Source organism: Python bivittatus, unplaced genomic scaffold, assembly GCF_059951505.1.
Source record: "Python bivittatus isolate LINGU-HERP-01145 unplaced genomic scaffold, Pbiv_v1 ctg000850_np1212, whole genome shotgun sequence".
Classification (NCBI taxonomy): domain Eukaryota; kingdom Metazoa; phylum Chordata; class Lepidosauria; order Squamata; family Pythonidae; genus Python; species Python bivittatus.
In genome coordinates this window covers 58,350,398-58,370,256 of record NW_028277112.1, presented here as the reverse complement: position 1 = coordinate 58,370,256, position 19,859 = coordinate 58,350,398, and the positions used below count along the sequence as shown (strand labels likewise).

The following is a 19,859-nucleotide window of genomic DNA, read 5'->3' as shown; positions in this document are numbered from 1 at the left end:
TACATTTCCCTAGCTAAGTAGATGACATGGACATCTGATGGGGTGGTAGTAAGAAGAAAAATACTAACATTCTAAAGTCCCATTACCTCTCATCTATTCATTTAGAAGAAATCAGAGATTTAGTATCCTTGAGGAATAAGACTACCTGCTCTGCTTGCCTCTCATCATCTCATCACTACTTCTCACCTGTTTTGCCATGGCTAGTTTCTTCTGTAAGTATTCTATCTGTTCTTCCACAGCCCGGATTTTTCGAAGAGCATCTTCGTCAGCCATCTTTTTGCTCTCTTTTTTCTCCTTATCTTCCAATTCCTTCACTCTTTGCCTTAGCTCTTCCAACTGTACAAGCAGAATTGTCCAAGGATAAAAAAAAAAAAGAAATAGAAAATATATATGCAAACAGTAGAGGAGGATAGTTCAAATGATCCTAAGCTTTATTCATAATTTCTTGGAGGAAGTTCTACAAAACAGATGTTTTTCACAAAAAGATTGACAGATTTGCTAATGAGCACTAGGCAGAATGCCATCTTACAACATTTCACAGAAAAGAGGACTCTGCATCACTCCACTGAGCTGTAGTAATTGGAGCGATAGGAAGAGGAGCCACATTGCTGCTTTAATTGAAAGACCAAAAATTTGAACTGATTCCACTCCAGTCTGTGACACAAAAAGATGACGACTTGTGGCTTCTTTAGAACATTGCATCTACTTTATGTTCATTATAAGATCAGTATATTACTAAAATCCAATAACCAAATACTGTATTCTTGTTTTCCTGTTCTCTTCCCTTCTGTTTGTTCTGTGCCTTTTTAGACTGCAAGTGGAAGGCAAGTATTCTTTTTTATGGATCTGTAAGCCAAACTAGGAGCCTTTCCAACTGACAAGAAGAATATAAATGCTTGAAATACAGAATATCAAAGGATGGACTTTAAACATTCAATGGAGATTGCTTCTAAATTGACTCCAAGTTCCCCGATTGCTTTATGATGCTTTGAAAACCAGAGTCCAATGTGGGAGAGATTAGAACAGAAAAATACTTTAGACAATATCAAACATCATTACCTCAGCTTTAGCCTTCTTCTCAGCAGCCATCAGTTGAACTTTGTCTCTCTGCTCTTTGGGAGCAGAGCGGTACATATCTAACAACAACTTCATTTCTTTCTGGCTCTCTTGTGCCTTCCTGAGCACATTGGAAAATAAAACAGAATTTGGTAAGGGCAAAACTGTATAGCACTGTCTAGTTCAAAACAACAATTCAGCTCACTCTTCCCACCAGGTTAGGGCTCATTGTCCCCATGAGTGATGCTGGGGACAAAATAGAAAAAAAGTCTATTCATTTTGTTCTCTAATTGTGATGGAACAAATAAATAAATGATCTTGGCCCTAGATGGAGTCACAACTGGAAGCTGCAAGCCCATTTCTTGCTAAGTGAAAGTTCCAAGAAACTCAGTGTCTCAGAGGAGAAAAGTTGTATGGCCCACCCAAAAAAATGCTGGCTGTGAAATGGGATGGTATGGCTTACCACAACCCCTTTGCAAATGGCCTAGAAACTACAGCTTATAAAGCTGAAAGGTTATTAATTGATACTGAATGCTAGGAGCATCTCACAATGCTTCATTACTTCACTGGATTAATGTAGGCAGCCTAGAAGCAATCCCAGTTGACTTCCAGCAAATCCATCGATGCCCTCTGGCATGTAACTATCCCAACTAAATTGATATTGGCAAAGTTTAACCCACCATTAAAAATAAAACACTTTTCAAGATCTAAGAGCCAACTTTAATCCCTCTCTATTTCTTTCCTCTTTGTTTTGACACAGTAATGTGACATTGGGACCACAAAATAAAAACCACCTGCAGATTTCATAGTACAACTCCCCAAGAAAAGTATGCAGATCGACTTACTTAAGATCAGCTTTCAATTGCTTGACCAACTCAGCTTCTCTCTTCCTTCCATCATCATGTTTCCCTTTGTCCTTCTCTTTGGCAGATTCCCTCTCCTTCTCTGACTCCTTTTGTTTCTGCTTCTCCCTTTCCCTTTCTTTCTCCTTTTCCCTTTCCCTTTCTTTTTCTTTTTCCTTTTCTTTCTCCCGTTCCCGCTCCTTTTCTCGTCTTTCCCGCTCCCGTTCTTCTTCATCTCGTTTTGCTTTAGTTTCCAAGGCATCCTCAGAGGGTCCCTTGGAGGTTGCAGCATGAGAAGGATCCTCAGCTTCCTGTTTGATCTCTGGTGGTTCCTCTTTGGTGTCCTCAGTACTGGATTGGGAGTGCAGGACAGCACTGCCACTGCGGGAACGAGTCTGGAGTAGAAGAGCAATATATCAGGGATACTTCTGATATGGATCTTTAGAAAACACTTCTTGTTCTTTCCCTTCATTTTACAATGGTAGACAATACACACCAAAGCAGAGTTTTGAACATGGGGAAGGGTGGGACACTCTTTTATTCACCCAAATGTGAACATACAGAAATCACTGTATATTAGCTTTCATGCCCTGGGGAGTTGGTACACGCAAATGTTCTGTTCTGAAGATGGAATATTATGCGGAATTCTGAAATCTTATGATCCAGGCATTCTGGGGGTGGTCCAACAGTCTTCTGGAAACAACATTTTCTGAAACAGGAAGTGTTTTGTGGTGTTCTGAATATGGTCACTGTCTGACCATTCCTGGAACATTCAGAGTCACATGGTCTGAACAGTAGCAGAACCTCTCAAAGTTCCCCAGAATGTTCTTATCTCCAGAATGCAATGTTTTATGCATACCAGCTATCTAGAGCTAGTTGCTTTTCTTCCGCATTTCACTTCTATAAAAATAGCCAGAGTGGATCAATTAAATCCTTTTAAACAACTAAAACTATTTGGGCAGTAGTTTAAGAAACATTTCTAACAGGAATACAGGGATACTTATAAAATGATAAATATCAAGCACTGTCAAAAAAAAAAAAAAAACACCACAGATGCTCTCACTCATACAAACACCATCCCATATGCTCTTCAAACCTAAACTAATGCACACACATTTTTGCTTCTAGTTTTCTCTGACAATCTTTAGTTTTCTACCTCTCTTACCTTGCTCAAGTCAGACTGAGCCTCCCTCAGCTTCCGCTTATATCTCAACACCTCCCCTTTTAGCTGGTGATTGTGGTTTTGGAGACTGCTGATGAGGTGGCGCATCTCTCGATTGATGGGGCCTACACACACACACACACAAAATCATATGACAACAGATGTGTTATATTTTCTCCTCAATTTTTTCCTTAATAATCCTTCCTCACATAGACTAATTCCTAGACTATTTGTAACCAATGAAGATTTGTACTGGGGAGGAATAATACAAGCCTCCAAAACAAATGAAATGTCACCTCTCAACAACCAAAAGATCCTCTTGGACCTCTGATTTCCAGATATTGAAATGAAAGATAGTTTCAGAGTTTCATAATAATCACAAGAACGTTTCTTTAAAAGTACATTATCCAGTAGCAGGCATCCTTCAAAATGGTGCCTAGGCAGGGCTTTAGCTTCTGTGATTCTAGCAGTCCAATTACAAAAGGATCAATCCTGGAATAAAAAAAAAAACACTGCAAGAGCACACAGAAAGTGCCCCTAAAAAGCACCAGGCTAAAAGATCAGAAGTATTGTAATAAAAAAAGGGGAATCTGAATGACTCACATGCTTGGGGCTTACTTAAAAGGTCATCTAAGTTTTAAGACCAAAGGCCCTCTAATGTTAAACTACAGAGAGCTGTGTCATTGGTAAAGCTGCACAGTGCTAAAGAGATTATCTGTGCAGATCGTTTAGCAAAGTAAACAAAGCAGGATCTCTATGAAAGACCTGGTGTGAAGTACCTGCTTGTTCATTAGCTGCAAGAGTCTGTTCAAATTCAATCCGCAACATCTCGTATTCCTTGCGAACCTGAGCAAGAGTGTCTTCCAGCTGAATAACCTCTGTTCGTAATTTCTTGTGCAAGCTGACTTCATCCCGCTGGCAAGACAAAACAATGGTTACAGGTTTAATGCTGACATGATGAAGAAGGAAGTACTTTTTTTATAACCATAATGGGTATTCCCATAACAGGAATAATGCAGTTTAGTTAAAACGTAACTATAATGTGGTATTAGCTACTTTTCCATGCCCTTTTTTTTCCTAAATCCTTTCTGAGGGGTTTGGCCAGAATAGCTACTTGCTATTTATCTACTGATAGATTTTGTCTTTGCAACCTCTGTCTCATTATCCTGATGTTGACACATAGGCTTTACAGTCTGAGTTGCAAAACTTTTTTCACCATGAAGTGTCCCAGGCTAACAAGAGACACATATCACAGGAGTCTAATATTATGTTTGCTAAGCTAATAAAAGAGGTTATAGATGTGTTTCACTCAATAACAGAAGTAGAAGAGTCCAAGTATACATGACACTTTCTCTGGCAGAGAGAAAGAAGTCAATATATAAATGCTGCTCTCTACAGATGTGCTGGAACTTGGTAAGACTTACAAACCAGAAGGGGCTGCCTTGTCCATCACACCAAGTTGTGTTTATCTTTTTTTAAATAGTAATTTTATTAAAAATTAATACAAACTAAAAAAAAGAAAAGAATAAAAAGAAAAAATAGAGGGTTCAGAAAAGAAAAAAATAGAAGGAAAAAAATAAGAATATAGTAAAGAAAAAGAAAAGAAATATATAATGAAGTGACTTCCCCCTTCATCACAAGTATAAACAATTTCAGTAACTTATCGCCTTCTCTTAAAATACAAGAAATGATCTCTTCTTCCCATATCCCATCTCTTATCTATAAACAAATCCTTAAAGCCTTGTCATTTCAGTCCTGATCAGCAAAAGTCCACTAAGGGTTACTAGAGATAACAACCTTGAACAAATAAGCCAACTTTATATTCCTTCCTTTTACTTTTAACAATCTTGATCTTCAGTCCCTTCAGATAATGTCCTAGAACTTGATTTCATTTTTTCTTTGTCCCTTCTCACAAAATTCTTCAAAGCTTTAACAAGCCTCTTTTGTAAATCCAATATAGGAAAATTATCCAGATCACTCTCTTGGTTTGTTACTTGTATATCCCTTTTAATTAATAAGATATCAGCCAGTTTCTTTTGTATGTCCAATGTAGCATCTTTTTCCATATCATTCTTGTAGCCTGTCATTTTTAAATCCACTTTCAGATCAGTCTCAATCTCATCAGGTAAAACTTGTTCCTCTTCCATAACATTGTTTAAACACAGTCTACCTATAGAGGCAGACACTCTTAAAATTAACTTCTCAGTCCATTGTTCAGAAATATCCTTCAATACGTCCAGTGTTAACATACTTTTGTTTCATTCTGTGCTAGTAAGTCAAATTTAAGTGTTCTTCTCTTTTAATTGTAATTTTTAGTTCTTTCTAGTTCCCTCTAGTGTCCAATCTTCAAAGTCCCATCCTATCAAGTCTTTTTAAAAGAATTCAAAACAAAAGCATTTTCCCACAGGAAGGATTCTTAGAATTAATTCCAAAACCTTATTTCAAATCCATCTGGACCCTTAGTCAATTTGTAACTTTCCAAAATCAAAGTTCTAATTCCCTTTTTGCTGTTCATTTAAAAAAAAAATAGGTCCTTAAACTTGTATTAAAAATTTCTTTCACTAAGGATTGAAGGAAACTCACCTGGTGTTTTCAGACTTGTTGATCCAAAGGTTCTTAATAGCTGAAAAGCAGTTAACAAGTGATTTCCGAAAGTGATTAGAAAAGGAAGGATGTGAACCCAGTGTCCTTTTAAAGGCACCAACTGTGGTTTGAGCAAGATGGCTATTCCCTCATCTCCCAGAGCTGTAAACCTGTTGGAGACCGCTGTCTTGCAGTCTCCTGAGGAGCAACTGTCTGGAGCACTTGTGGGCGATCTCAAGTCCTCTCCTTGTTCGGAGAGGAATTACAAAGAGCCAGCCTACTCGCCAGCTCTTCACTCCACCGCAGTTGTCTTCAGTTCACCATTTCTTTCCTGGAAGTCCCAAGTTGATATATATTCTGACTGATCAAGACTGTTCACTGGAGATCCCAGGGACTGACACTGGAATCTTCTGATCAAATAATATGCTGCATTGCAGAGTTAAGATTCATCCCCTTAAAGTTTATGAATCATTTTAGTTCTCCGTGCTAGAACTGAAAAATTCACAATCAATTTGAACTGGCTGCTGCCAAAGACAGAATGCCTGCTGATCTATCCTCAGGCTTCAACAGCTTTTATCTTTAGCTAACTGCTTGATTAGCAATTGAGCTAATTGAGGTTGAAAACATTTCATACTCATATGTGTGATAATCACACTCATACTCAACATAGGAAATCTCAGTTAACCTGGGCCCATTTCAGGGACTACATCATCAATCACACTCACTTCTCTTACATCGGTTGCAAGCTTTCCACATGGGAAAAATGTGTCTTTTGCTCTTAGAAGAACACTCCAAAACACAGAAGACAATAAAATAAAATCTCCCTCTACTTCTGGTGATTCCATAGACATGCCCATTTTCTTGGCACAAGTAGTTCATCATCGCTTTCTTCAGGGATGTTTTTTCAGCTTCATAGTCTAGCCTACAGCCCTGGCATTTCCTGGTGCTCCCTCATCCAAGCACCATCCAGGTCTGACTATGCTTAGCTTTCTGAAATTGCTTTTAAACCAGCTTCCCCATAAACTGGGTCCCTAGATGTTCTGGGGTACAACTTTCATTATTCCTGATCAAGGATAGCCAGGACTAATGGGAGTTACTGTCCAAAACATCTGGAATAAGCGAAGTTGAGAAAAATATAACACTCACATTCTTATCTTTTCAGGTCAAAGTAAGAGACCCAAAGGGAGAAAGCCATTACCTCAATGAGTTCCACCTGGCGTTGATGAGTACTTCGGGTACCATGCAGCAGAGTGCGGGCTTCATCCAGCTGTGATTTTAACTGGAGGCTTTCATTATATAACACAGAAAATTGGGACTGCATGCAACGGTATTCTGGAGTTTCCTTCACTACCTCTTCCACTGCCCGCCTTAGATCCACCTGGTTGGGCCCATGAAAGAGAAGGGAAGTGATTCATTTATACTTGATAGAAGTAAAGACAACAAAAATTGCAGACAACACAAAGAAAGCAATTGTCCCCAGTCTGAAAGCTAGGCTTAGGTATTGCCATTTTATTCATAACAACAAAGACAATCTTTGGAACAAAACTTAGCTTTCCTAGGAATCCATTCCAATGCTGTTATTGAAATAAAATAGAGATCAAGCTTTTACATAAAATCCCAAATGAAGATACAAAAAAAGAGAACAATAAACCATGAAACTTGGCAATATAATCTGAAGCTACATAGAGTTGTTGGATTAAAGTATATGTTTGTAACTTTGGTTCACAGTAACTACTGTCTACAGTGCATTCAGAAAGTATTCAGACCCCCTTCACTTTTTTCAATTTTGTTATGTTGCAGCTTGATACTACAATCATTCAAATACATTTTTTTCTCATTAATCTACACTCAGTACCCCATAATGACAAAGTGAAAACAGAATTTTAGAAATGTCTGTAAATTTATTAAAAAGAAAAAACTGAAATATCACCTTGGCATAAGTATTCAGACCCTTTGCAACAACACTTGAAATTTAGCTCAGGTGCCTCCCATTTCTCTTGATTGTTGCTGAGCTGTTTCTACATCTTGTGTCCATGTGTGGTAAATTAAATTGATTGGACATGATTTGGAAAGGCACACAGCTCTCTATAGAAGGCCTCACAACTGATAATGCATACTGTATCAGAACAAAAGCCATGAGATCAAAAGAACTGCCTGCAGAGCTCAGAATTATTGCAAGGCACAGATCTGGGGAAGGCTACAAAAAAAATTCTGCTGCACTGAAGGTTCCCAAGAGCACAGTGGCCTCCATAATTCTCAAATGGAAGAAGTCTGGCACAACCAGGACTCTTCCAAGAGCTGGTAGCCTGGCCAAACTGAGCAATTGGGGGAGAAGAGCCTCAGTAAGAGAAGTGACCAAGAACCCGATGGTCACTCTGACTGAGCTCCAGAGATTCTGTGTGGAGATGGGACAAAGTTCCAGAAGGACAACCATCACTGCAGCCCTCCACCGATCTGGGCTTCATGGCACAGTGGCTAGACAGAAGCCTCTCCTCAGTGCAAAACACATGAAAGCCTGTTTGAAGTTTGCAAAAAAGCACCTGAAGGACTCTCAAACTGTGAGGAACAAGATTCTCTGGTCTGATGAAACCAAGATTGAACTGTTTGGCCTCAATTCTAAATGTTATGTCTGGAGGAAATCAGGCACCACTCATCACCTGCCCAATACCACCCCAACCACCAATTCCACCATGGTGATGGCAGCATCATGCTGTGGGGGTGTTTTTCAGCAGCAGAGACTGGTCAGGGTTGAGGGAAAGCTGAATGGAGCAAAGGACAGAGATATCCTCAATAAAAACCTGTTCCACAGCACTCAGGACCTCAGACTGGGCCGAAGGTTCACTTTCCAACATGACAATGATCCTAAGCACACAGCCAAGACAACACAGGAATGGCTTAGGGACAACCCTGTCAATGTCCTAGAGTGGCCCAGCCAGAGCCCTGACTTGAACCCTATTGAACATCTCTGGAGAGAGCTGAAAATGGCTGTCCACCAATGGTCCCCATCCAACCTGATTGAGCTTGAGAGGATTTGCAAGGAACAATGGCAGAAAATCCCCCAATCCAGGTGTGCAAAGCTTGTCACATCATACTGACAAAGACTCAAGGCTGTAATTGCTGCCAAAGGTGCTTCAACAAAGTACTGAGTAAAGGGTCTGAATACTTATGCCAATGTGATATTTCAGTTTTTTCTTTTTAATAAATTCATAGACATTTCTAAAATTCTGTTTTCACTTTGTCATTATGGGGTACTGAGTGTAGATTAATGAGAAAAAAAATGAATTTGAACGATTGTAGTATCAGGCTGCAACATAACAACATTGAAAAAAGTGAAGGGGGTCTGAATACTTTTCGAATGCACTGTATATCAGTGTTTCCCAACCGTGGCAACGTGAAAATGTGTGGACTTCAACTCCCCATGGTGGCTGAGGAATTCTGGGAGTTGAAGTCCATGCAACTTCAACTGCCAAGGTTGAGAAACACTGATCAATACGAAGAAAGCCAGCTGTAGGCTTGTTTCTTCAACTGATCATTGCCCATAGAACAAAATGTGCTGGGACCCACAGTTATTTGTCAGTTTGATGGCACTGCTGAAATTATGGCACCTCAAAGACACACCAATGTACTTACCCCAAGAACAACAAGTTTTCAACACTGCCATTCCCCCAAAGTTGCTCTGAATGCCTGATATTTACAGAGAGCTGACATTATTTTACATCATTTGAGTGATGTCACCTATTGAATGCTGCGGGTATAACACTGAAACAAGGCTAAAGTTTCAAGAAGCTTTCAACTGATCAACTGGATAATCAGTTTGTTGTTCCAACTGTATATTCCATGCAATAAAATATATATTAGGACATGTCCCCAACTTCAAGGGACATTTATTAAGCTGTTGTAGAAATCATCTAAAGCAGCTGAATGATGCTAATATCTTAGATTTTGTCTTTTTATTTTCCCAAGTAAAATCAAACATGCACCATCCCTAGGATATCCATATATACAACTCTGTTCATGTGTATTTTGGGCATCCTTTAAGAAGAACTATTCAGATGGACCCTATGAGAAGATACATGATTCAACAGCCACCTAGCTAAAGATAAGCAAATCTGGGGGATTTTCAGTGACTAGATGGAAGGGTACTTTGAAACCTTAACTATCCTGCTTTCAGCTAAGTGAAGAAAATATATATTAAATAATGCATGCATTAATCTTGTCATTAGGAATCTGTTTTTATTTTGGGATAATGTATCACAGTAATATTCAGAATAATAAAAGGCAAACTATGTTGCTAATATCTCCAGTTTGCTTTATTAGCCCAGAGGGGGGCAGCACCGCATCATACAAACCTGCTACATAACTACAATACTTACAATGAAGCTAATATACTAAAATTGACACAAAATGTGGAGAATGTAGAGATGGATACAACTGCAGCACTTAAAAAAAAAAAAAGGCTGGGATGTAATGATGAGTTAGGACAATAAATCAAAGCAAGTTATGTCTGCTGAATTCCATCCACACCCTAACCAGCTCAAAGGCTATACCAGGTTTTGTATGTCATGTTGAGGGCTGTGCTCCAAAAGAGAAGGGCTTCAGGATTAAATGGGTGCCTTAACCATCTGCTAGGCTTAAGGCTCTACAAAACCTACCAAAGTTTCCCAAAATGTGAAAAAAAGGTCCCACTTAGATGTGGGAGGGTTGCAGGGACCACAAAAGTGATGCTGGCAGGCTGCATGTGGCCCCTGGATACAAGTTTTGCATCTCTCCCCTGTATTTAGGGCATGTCCATTTTGACAAAAAACACTGAGCTCCAGCCTAGGCAGGAAACTGCTTGCTATAAGTTTATTCTGACCTTGGGTTCTTCTAGTAAAATACAAAGCTAATCTTTCTGATCCTTTTGTTATACTTGGAACAATTCATCATTCCCAGCCTTCCCCTTGAGATCCGGTAGGCCCCTACCCTACTCTTTCTGACAAAGGGCCAATGGTCTTCCTGACTTGAACCTCTGGTAGTCTCCAACAATGACTGCAGAGATTACACCTCTGCATGAATTCTTTCATCCATTCAGAAGACACACCTGGACCAGAAAACTGGTCCATTCAATAACACAGAGACAGGATCTACTCAGAGGCCTGCTAATTCTGACTCTTAGATGGACTCCAGAATTAAAGCCTTGAAGATGCGAGAGTGAACTGTACTTTCAAATTTAACCCGGTTACCAGACTTTTGGGAAACAAATGCCCATTAATACATACCTTTAGCTTATCATTCTGAGTTGTCACTTCCTCAAGATCCTGGCGCAATTTCTCCAGTTCACTCAAGCGGTTTTGGGCAAGCTCCTTGTTTTCCTCAAGTTCCGCATTCATCTCCTCAAACTGTAAAATGGAAGAATACCAGGACCACAGATTTATAACTTTCTTTGTTTTGCACTCTCATTCTCTAACCTCCACCCCCACTACCTCTATTTTTTATAATTTGCCATAGAACCTTAAAAGTTACCTTTCGAGAGTTGATTGTGATTGTACCTCCATAGAGACTACTGCCTGCTCCATATACCTTGTATCCTTTTGAGTTTACCTGCAAGGATTACAATTTTAAGAAACAAATATTAAGATGATCTGTTTTCAAACATTTTACAGCTGTTAATAGGGCACTGTTCACAAAACTGCACACTGCTCAAGAGGAAAAATTATCCAATTAGTGTTAAGAGCTGATCCTCACTGCCATCATTTAAATAGACAATCTATATGATAATGTCTTTGGTCTCCCCAACTCCTTTGAAAATGTTGTTTTTTCAAGATTTCCCTCTGCAACTCTGAAGATTAGAAAGCTTTTTGCTTGCTCCTCCGTGTGCGCATTTTAACTTTTTAAAAGAAATCAACAATAGCCAGTAATTTCTGCCCCTCACAGAGATGTGCATAAACAATGTTAAAAAAGATAGGATTAGAGAAACATGTAGCCATGCTTCATGAAAAAAGTTCACTGATTTAAAGAGTTTATTCTGACTCAGAAAAATTTCAGATGAGGCAAGCCAAGTTCCACCGTTCATTCAAAACTGAGCAACTGAACACATTGTTTTTAGAATAGCATATTTATTATTATAAAAATACAATTTTGCTTGTTTCAGGGAATGGTAGGAAGCTATTTCAAAGTACTACCACAAACCACTGGAAACCTTTTCATAATAACTCAACAATCCTCTTTAAATGTCCAAAAGGAGTTTCCGCTGAGTTTCAAGAACAATTTCCCAATAGGAAATTAAAAGGGAGGGAGCCTTTCTTTTCTGAAAGCCAGTATATTAACATTTTATATTTTACCTCCTGTAATCTCATCCATTTAGTTTCCAGTTCTCATTTTTAAAAATCTGCTGCACTTTACAACTACTGTGCAACTTCAGAAACCCTCACTGAAATACAAAATGCCTATCTAAATAGGAAAGAAAGTCCAAATTGGAGATCACATTTTCACATTCCCCCAGACAGATATGTTTCTGTTTTTGAAACTGGGACTGCTAGAGAGAACTTACTCTTTCTAGAACGTCTGCCAGGTGTCTGTTCAGCCGCTGTTCTCGCTTGCGGATTTTGTCTGTATCCCACTGCAAGTCATCAATTGTAGTCTCCAGCACGGATACACGAGACTCTGCAGTCTCTACTTTCCCTTGTAATTTGGAAAACTGAGGCAAAGAAATTGGAAGGGACAGAAGTTAAATAAGATTCCTGTGTTTATTTTCAGAGTAATTACTTAATTTTGACATTCTGCTCATTAAATAAAAATCTTGGTTAATTTTTTTTACTTACATACCTTCACCAAGGATGCCACATACTTGCAAACAAAGGAATTTTCAGGGGCTACTAATGAAACTTCCCTCCTTGCTCCTCCTTTCTACTGCACCCACAGCCTACCCCATTCAGGATTTTCAATGCAAATTCCACAACCCATATACGCATCCTATGAATGGCTTGATTGTTCCTGTGCCAGAGTGCTGAACACAACTCTAAAGACACCTTCACAACATGAGAGACAATCATTAGAGTTTTAAAATGCCACAGTTACAGAATGCCTTTTCTGTAACAAATTATCATGCTGACTAATAATTCTGGGAGTTGTCCTAATGCAACAGGAGAACACTGAATTATATTACAAGCAGATTTACAACAGAATAAGCAAGTTTTTCATTTATTAATCTCCTATTTAAGAAATGTATGTCATGCTTTTCCCTACAAAAGAAGGCATCGCTTTGACAGGCTTACAATTTTTTAAACTGAATATTAAAAAAAGAACCACCAATATTTAAAACACATTTATAGCAACCTGAAAGCAACACACAAAGAAAAAACTATAAGTGACTGAAGATAATTGTTAGTGAATAGGATTAAACAAAACCAGAATAAAATCTTCATTAAAAGAATGTGATAAATCCTGGTCCCAAGAATCGACACCTTGAACATTACTGAGAAACAAACAGGAAGCCAGTGTAATTCACAGAGGACAAATCCCATACAAGGGACACAGCACATCCCAGAGAGCAATATTACATTTTGACCTTGATGTCATTTCCAAATACTTTCCAGAAGCTGCCCCATATAGTCCATGCGGCAGTATTCAATGCAGGAAGAGAAAGGGCCGTAAATGTGACCAGAATCTCTTTCTCCAGAAAGATGAACAGGTGATACAGATGAAGGGAAACACATGAGTTCCTGGCCAGAGGAGCTGCAGCCCCTGTCCTCCAAGAGCAGTGCAAGGTATAGAACTACCCAAAGCTGCAATCTTTTAGAGGGAATGCAACTCCATCCACAATATGCTGTATCTCAGTCCAAACCTAGCTTGGTAGCCCACATTTAAATCACCTCTGTGTATTATTGCACCTGTATTCTCTGTCTAGGACACATGAAATGCAACAAAGCCTACAGCAGCCACAATGGACTGAAGTTGACAACAGTAATGGGAAGATTATATTAAGTAGTTTTTGCCTCAAGAAGAGCTAATTGTGGAGCAATACGTATGAAACCTTAGCACCTAAGAGGGTAGCTGGGATTGCCAAATATTTGAGAACAGGCTGAGGACATCAAGTGCCAAAGAGGATGGTGAAACTATAACTTAGTGGAGATGAGAAGAAGCCGGGATCTTATGGTTCATGCTCTTGGCAGAAAAAATATGAGGATCCTGATGCTGTTTTCCCAATAAAATCTGAATAAACAGAATGGAAGCACTCTCTGAGGGCAGCCATCTGCACCCACATCTAGTAACATCAAGAAGCCTGTTCCTACCTCTAATCAACATAAGCAGCTCCAAATAGCAGTGTATTTATTTATTTCATTTAACTTGCTATACTGGTGACTTCTAAAGTATCTCAGAGTTTTAGAATAAAAATAAATTTAAAATCAAGGACAAATATTTTCTTTGCTCTTCTTATGAGAGCTGATGAATGAGAAATTATTTATTAATTGAACATCGGTTTATTGTATTTCAATCAGTATTTTAACCAGTATTTATTTTTGTTTTTATTGTAAACCGCCCAGAGTCATGCAATGAGTAAGGTGGGCAGTGATTAAATTTGAAATATAAATAAATAAATAAATAAATAAATAAAAGACCAGTTGCGCCCACAGCATTGGTAGCAATGAACTGCACTTGGTATTGGTTCAGCTTTACCCACTGCTGTGATTTCAAACACAAACGTATACCATTCCACCTAATAATTGACCGGCACGATGAGAGCTCTGCTTCCTGTTTTTCCTGTTTCTTTCTTCACAGTCTGTTTTTAGGTTCAACAGCTTATAGTTGCTCCCTTCGCCTAGCATGTGAACATCACTAAGCTATTCTTCTCCTAAAGGCCTGAAACTTTGGACTGTGCATGTTACAAGACCAAAAAATAATATACATGCAGATCCAGCAGCATCTTAGTTCAATTAACATCCTTCTCCTTTATGTGTTTCCCCTGCCCCCCCCCCCCAAAAATCAGGCCACAATTTTCCTGGCCCCATCACTTTTGCCACACGGCTTCATGCATCTTTTTCTTGTACCTCCTGAGACATAGAGCGGTGTTTCTCCTGAAGCAGATCAGCCAATTCCTGTAGCCTCCTGTTCTCATTTGCTAGGTAGGAATTCAGCTCTTGGACAGCCTCTTCCATCAGAGATACATCTGAAGGAGAGAATAAAAAAGACAGAACATTATCATATTCAAGCTACCAGACCTCTAAATATTATGTAAAAAATAGAAATAAATAAGATGTGGTAATTGTTATATTTTTCATAGGAAATATTTTTATTTTTTAAAGCAAGTTTCTAGTCTTGCAGGCTTTAAGAACAGACTTCAGAAGGGCGGGAACAATTCTAAGTAATCTTGCATAATTTCAGAGTATTATTTCAAAAGACTAGGTAACTAAAAAAAAGTAAAACAAATAAAATGGCAGCATCCTGCATAGTTTTTATTATTGACATTTAGAAGTAATCTTTTGTTCAAAACTAGAACTAATGAAGGGATCTATATTTTGATTTTGAGTGTCCAATCTATATTAGATCAGAAGATTTTAGGATTTCTCTTTTCTATATCATTTTATTGCTTTACCTTTTGTTTTTGTTTGTTTCTTTTCACACTTTCAGGAATATTTCTAAATATATTTATAATGGTCTAAATAATATTATAGAGAATTCCCCACTGTTGCACAGAACTGAAGTACAATAAATAAATCAAACATAAAATAAGTATTTACAAATTATAAAATATATAAATAACCATTGTAGATTCAAACCTCAAGCAGCAAAAAGTTTACTATGAATAAGTTGAAATATTAATGGTGTCTGGTACTATCCATATAAAGCAAATACTTTATGGAGTTCAACTAAACCAGAAAATACAACATGTAATTCAGCAATAGGAAGATCGATCAAATTAAAAAAGCAACTGAACCAAATAGCACCACTTGCACGATAGGAAGGTTACAATAAAACAACAGTGCCTTTTGATGAACTACAGTACAGAATAGACTATACAGCAGACCATTCTGGAAGTAGTTTGGGACTAAACCATATGAGGATAGACAAATTACTTAGCTTGGAAGGCATCTGCCAATCAGAAATCTCATCATAAAGTAACATGGGATCCCAAGGAATCATCACATATTACTCATGCTCCTGCATTCTAGGTTAGCTAGTATTTCCAGACAATATTAAAGGACTTTTGCACAAAATGCACATTGCAACTGTTCAGCCTCAAGGTGACTGAAGCCATGCCTCTTTCCTCCAGATAGGGGTGTACCTTCTTTATCAGTCAAAGCTGATCAGACAAAGCAATTTCTACTGCACAGCATCCATGCTGGATCCAGGAAGACCCCAGATTGCAAAGTTGTTCCTTAAGGGACAGCGTAACTCTATTCAGAATAGGTGTAATTTCCAAACTCTGAAATCCATCTCTCAGAATCAGTTAACAAACTTGCCTGAATTCAGCTAGCCTCTTCTCCCATATTTATTCCTCTACAGCCTGGAGACCCATGGAAGCATTAGATATTCTATCTCAGAACTTTTCTGATGACACTTAGCTCCAAACTTGCTTATGATCCTTCCAAGGGACTTCATACAGATATTAAACAGTATGGAAGAAAATATGGAAATTTGCAGGTTCCCCAGGACAGTTCCTAAGAAGTTGAGCTGAAATCTCCCAATATCACTTTTTGACTGTGCCCAGAGAAAGAGAACTGGAATCACCAGAGCCTGGTGCTTTCAGTTCCCAATTCCAACAAGATACTATACTTAATGGTATCAAAATATGTTGCTGGACTTGAAATCCGATCAACTTCAGACAAAAGGGGCAATAGTCGGGGGTAAACAGGAATTGGAAATTCAGTAATATGAAAAGAGTCAAAAAGTGTCCTTAGTATCATTTATCAACTATGCCAAAATTCATTTTATCTGATAACTCCAGTTCACTATAAGGCACAGCCTGCCCTATTCTGGCAACTCTCCCGATGTGAAGTTGCAATTCCCAGCCAAATGTCTATTTTGGCATAATTTCAAAAGGAACAAGTATTATAAATCATTATTTATTTGCCAAATTGGCAACAAAGTCAATGGATTAGCAACAGATTAGCCTATATTTCCTGAAAGGTTCCGTAAGCATGAATGTTTTGAAAATGCAATGTAGTATATCCAAAAGTTCTGGAAAATGCCATACCTCCGCTGTTCAGCTTCTGGGACAGCACATCCACTCTCTCCTGCAGTTTATCATACATCGTCACAATCTGTGTGACTGCACGGCGGGAAGCCTCAAAACGTTCCTGCAGTTGGGATTCCATTTCTTCACTGGTGCTGCTAGCCAGAATAGCCAGAAAGGAGAATGCAGGCTCAAATATTTCTCCTAAATTATAGCAGTGCAAGAAAGCAGTTATAACTAGATGCAATTTGGATCCAAAAGATAAATCATTCCATACCACCATGAGCTCACAAGAATCTGTTTGTAAAACATCCACCAACCTGTATCTGATACCTTACCTCGCTCCCTCTCATCTTTCCGCTCTTGGTTGCTGTCCGAATCTGGTTCTGGTTCTGGTACTACCAGCGCTTTTCGCTCTGAGAGGAGATCCCCAAGGCCTTGATCCAAGTCATAGCGCTTCAAAATGATGCGAATGTTCTCATCAAACTGAAAGAAGGGAATGTTTTATTTTTAAGAACGTTTGGGCAAGCAAAATTAAAGGGATGGGAACCTTAGGAGAAAAAATGCAGCAGACCTGACTCCAGTAGCGGTTGATGATCAGCAGCGAAGCATCATCTGTGGCCTGACGCCTTTCCAGCTTCTCTATATGCTCTCGCAACTCATCTTCAATAGCTTGTCGTTGGTCCAACATCTCTGCCAGCTTTCGGTTCTTAGTCTGGAGTGTACGAATGTCCAGTTCTTCCTGAAAGAGAGCCAACATAGTACAGTGATTAGAATGTTGATCTAGGGCTGGGAAGAACCAGGTTCAACAAAGTCCATCATTTTGTGCCATCATTCTCTCTCCCAGGTGAATCTATCTCACACAGTTGTTTCAAGAATGAAAGTGGGGATGGGACTGGAAACATGTATGTACCTGCAGCACAAGAAGCAAATGCAAGATACAAATAAATCACATGAACATCAGTTATTAAAACAACCATTCATTTCAATGTATGTTTGAAGTAGTAAGCTAGCAGTAGGCAACCTGATGGCCTCCACATTTTTTTGGACCGAAGTACCTACAATCCTTTGCTACTGAAGTCCAAACTATCTGGAGAACACTAGGTACCTACCAACTAAAACCTGATTCATAACATTTCACATTATAGGAAAGAGGTTATCACAGAATGTTCCTCAAAATATCCCCCTCCCTATAAAAATCCATAAAAAAAATTAATATGAAAGGGAGAAGGAATGAACAATCACTTACATTAATCACCCACCTCCTATCCTAGGAACAAATTTGTCACTTCCATGAGAGCTAGACTCAAGTCCACCCAGCTTTGTGACAGAACTCACAGTGGCTGTGGGAGTCCAGGAGAGCATTAACAGCAAAATATTATTGCATTCCACAGAAAGAATAAAACCTAACATAAGATACAAACCGTTGAGGAAACGCCACCAAGCTTAATAGTCTCCACAGTGGTCTCTGAGTCCTCAACTCCTGCCTTTTTCTCCGGAGGAGCTGATGGACTAGTCTCTGCAGCCACTCGCTTGTTCCCAATCCCAGACATAGTTATAAACTGGGGGTTCCCACTTCAATTTTTTCCTGAAAGAGAAGGAATATTGTAAATGTCTGATTTTTAAACTTGCTCATTTATCTTGTTAAGAAGCATTTCCAATTATCAGGAAAAACTAAACAAAACAACAAATTATATTTGAAACAAAATTCTTGCAAATCCCCTCTCCTGTATTGTAATTTTTACATCTGAGACCAAGTTGGTTTTAAACCAACAAAGGGGGGGGGGGGGACCCAAACCATTCTCTTTCCATTTTGAAATCTACAAAACGATCCCACAGATGCTTGTTCTTTTAATTCACTAATTACTGCTGTTTTGCCCATTTGAGATCTGCTGACTACTCCCTGGGATCAGTGCTGAGAATGTTTACATTTGATTTAGTTATTTTAAAGCACGCAGGCATTTGAACTGTCGCCTAGTTGTGGAGTCCTTGATGCTCTCCGAGCTTGATTGTTTGCTTGCAGACATTTCATTACCCAATGAGAACCCCACCAAAAACTGGCAAGGCAAGCTATTGTATATAAACAGTCAGCAAACCCCACACTTGCTTGCACTAAAGGTGTTACCTAGTCGGGTAAGGAAAGGTCTGCAAGCAAACCACCAAGCTCAGAGAGCACCCGGAGCTGCACAGTTCCGCCCTGAGCTACAGAGGTTCTCTTTTGCTGTCATCTAGTTTTCAGTAAGCAGAGCAGCAGAAATACGAAGGCAGCAAGAGGCTGAAACAGAGTTAACGAACAAAACATATGGTAGACTAAGGAATTAAGTTTATCCCATCCCTGGATAAAAGGGATCCCCCGACAAGCAGGTGCGTGGCCCTGGGGAGCAAGAAACCGAAAACAAGAACCGATGAAACATACTGAGAAAATAGCAGGTGCTCCGCTCTCTTCTAAGTGCCTCTTGAGCAGCGGAGGACGGAGGCCGCTTGCTCAAAGAAGAGGCGGAAAAGCACTTTGCTCGTGCTCAGAGGCACTCTAACGAGGGACGCCTAGAGGGCCCAGAGCCGCCCAGGGCACACCGCTCACCGCCCGCTGGGTCTGCAGTCCGACGGCCTCGGGTCTCCCTGCCCCACACGCTCCTCCACGTCCCCCGGCACCCCAAGCCGGAAAGAGGCCACCCCATTCACGCCAGCCCTGAACCCCGCCTTGTCAGCCACCCCCGCGCGCCGCCCCGGGACAGGGCGAGGGCGACACCCCAAGAGCGAGGCCCCACCCCGCCGATACACACACTCTCTATCTTTCCCCCCACTTGCCCACCGGCCCCACAGAGCCTCCGGCCTACGACAGTTGACACCGGAAACAATACGCCGACGACCAACGCGAAGCAACCAATCCGGCCTCGCTTCTTTTCCTCCTTCGAACGGCCTATTTGCCCTGACTCAAAATGGCCGCCGCCTCCGCACCACAGCTTCATAATCCGCAGAGTGAGCGAAGGTGCTCAGCTTCCGGGGGAAGTTGGCACATCTGCCGCCTTGTCGACGACTGCGGCGTCCGAAGGGCGGCAGTAGG

General features: G+C 39.8%; 1 protein-coding gene across 3 annotated transcripts in view; it reads right to left on the bottom strand.

The window, feature by feature from the left end:
- RNF20 (ring finger protein 20) overlaps nucleotides 1–19,756 on the bottom strand; it is a 28,240-nt gene extending 8,484 nt beyond the window's left edge. Inside the window, exons 1-15 of one of the 3 annotated variants that reach the window (XM_025173095.1) lie at nucleotides 19,608–19,756; nucleotides 18,220–18,383; nucleotides 17,370–17,537; nucleotides 17,134–17,281; nucleotides 16,817–16,999; nucleotides 14,670–14,788; nucleotides 12,173–12,319; nucleotides 11,146–11,223; nucleotides 10,902–11,021; nucleotides 6,842–7,021; nucleotides 3,840–3,975; nucleotides 3,064–3,185; nucleotides 1,902–2,293; nucleotides 1,060–1,177; nucleotides 187–336 (exon numbers count right to left, since the gene is read on the bottom strand). In XM_025173095.1, the coding sequence (XP_025028863.1) occupies nucleotides 187–336; nucleotides 1,060–1,177; nucleotides 1,902–2,293; nucleotides 3,064–3,185; nucleotides 3,840–3,975; nucleotides 6,842–7,021; nucleotides 10,902–11,021; nucleotides 11,146–11,223; nucleotides 12,173–12,319; nucleotides 14,670–14,788; nucleotides 16,817–16,999; nucleotides 17,134–17,281; nucleotides 17,370–17,537; nucleotides 18,220–18,348 (2,190 nt within the window). In that variant the 5' untranslated portion in view covers nucleotides 18,349–18,383; nucleotides 19,608–19,756. Of the gene's footprint in view, nucleotides 1–186; nucleotides 337–1,059; nucleotides 1,178–1,901; nucleotides 2,294–3,063; nucleotides 3,186–3,839; nucleotides 3,976–6,841; nucleotides 7,022–10,901; nucleotides 11,022–11,145; nucleotides 11,224–12,172; nucleotides 12,320–14,669; nucleotides 14,789–16,816; nucleotides 17,000–17,133; nucleotides 17,282–17,369; nucleotides 17,538–18,219; nucleotides 18,384–19,211; nucleotides 19,565–19,607 lie in introns of those variants that run through there. The other 2 variants (XM_007438076.4, XM_007438077.4) reach the window with 2 other exon arrangements.
- Nucleotides 19,757–19,859: the final 103 nt, after the last annotated feature.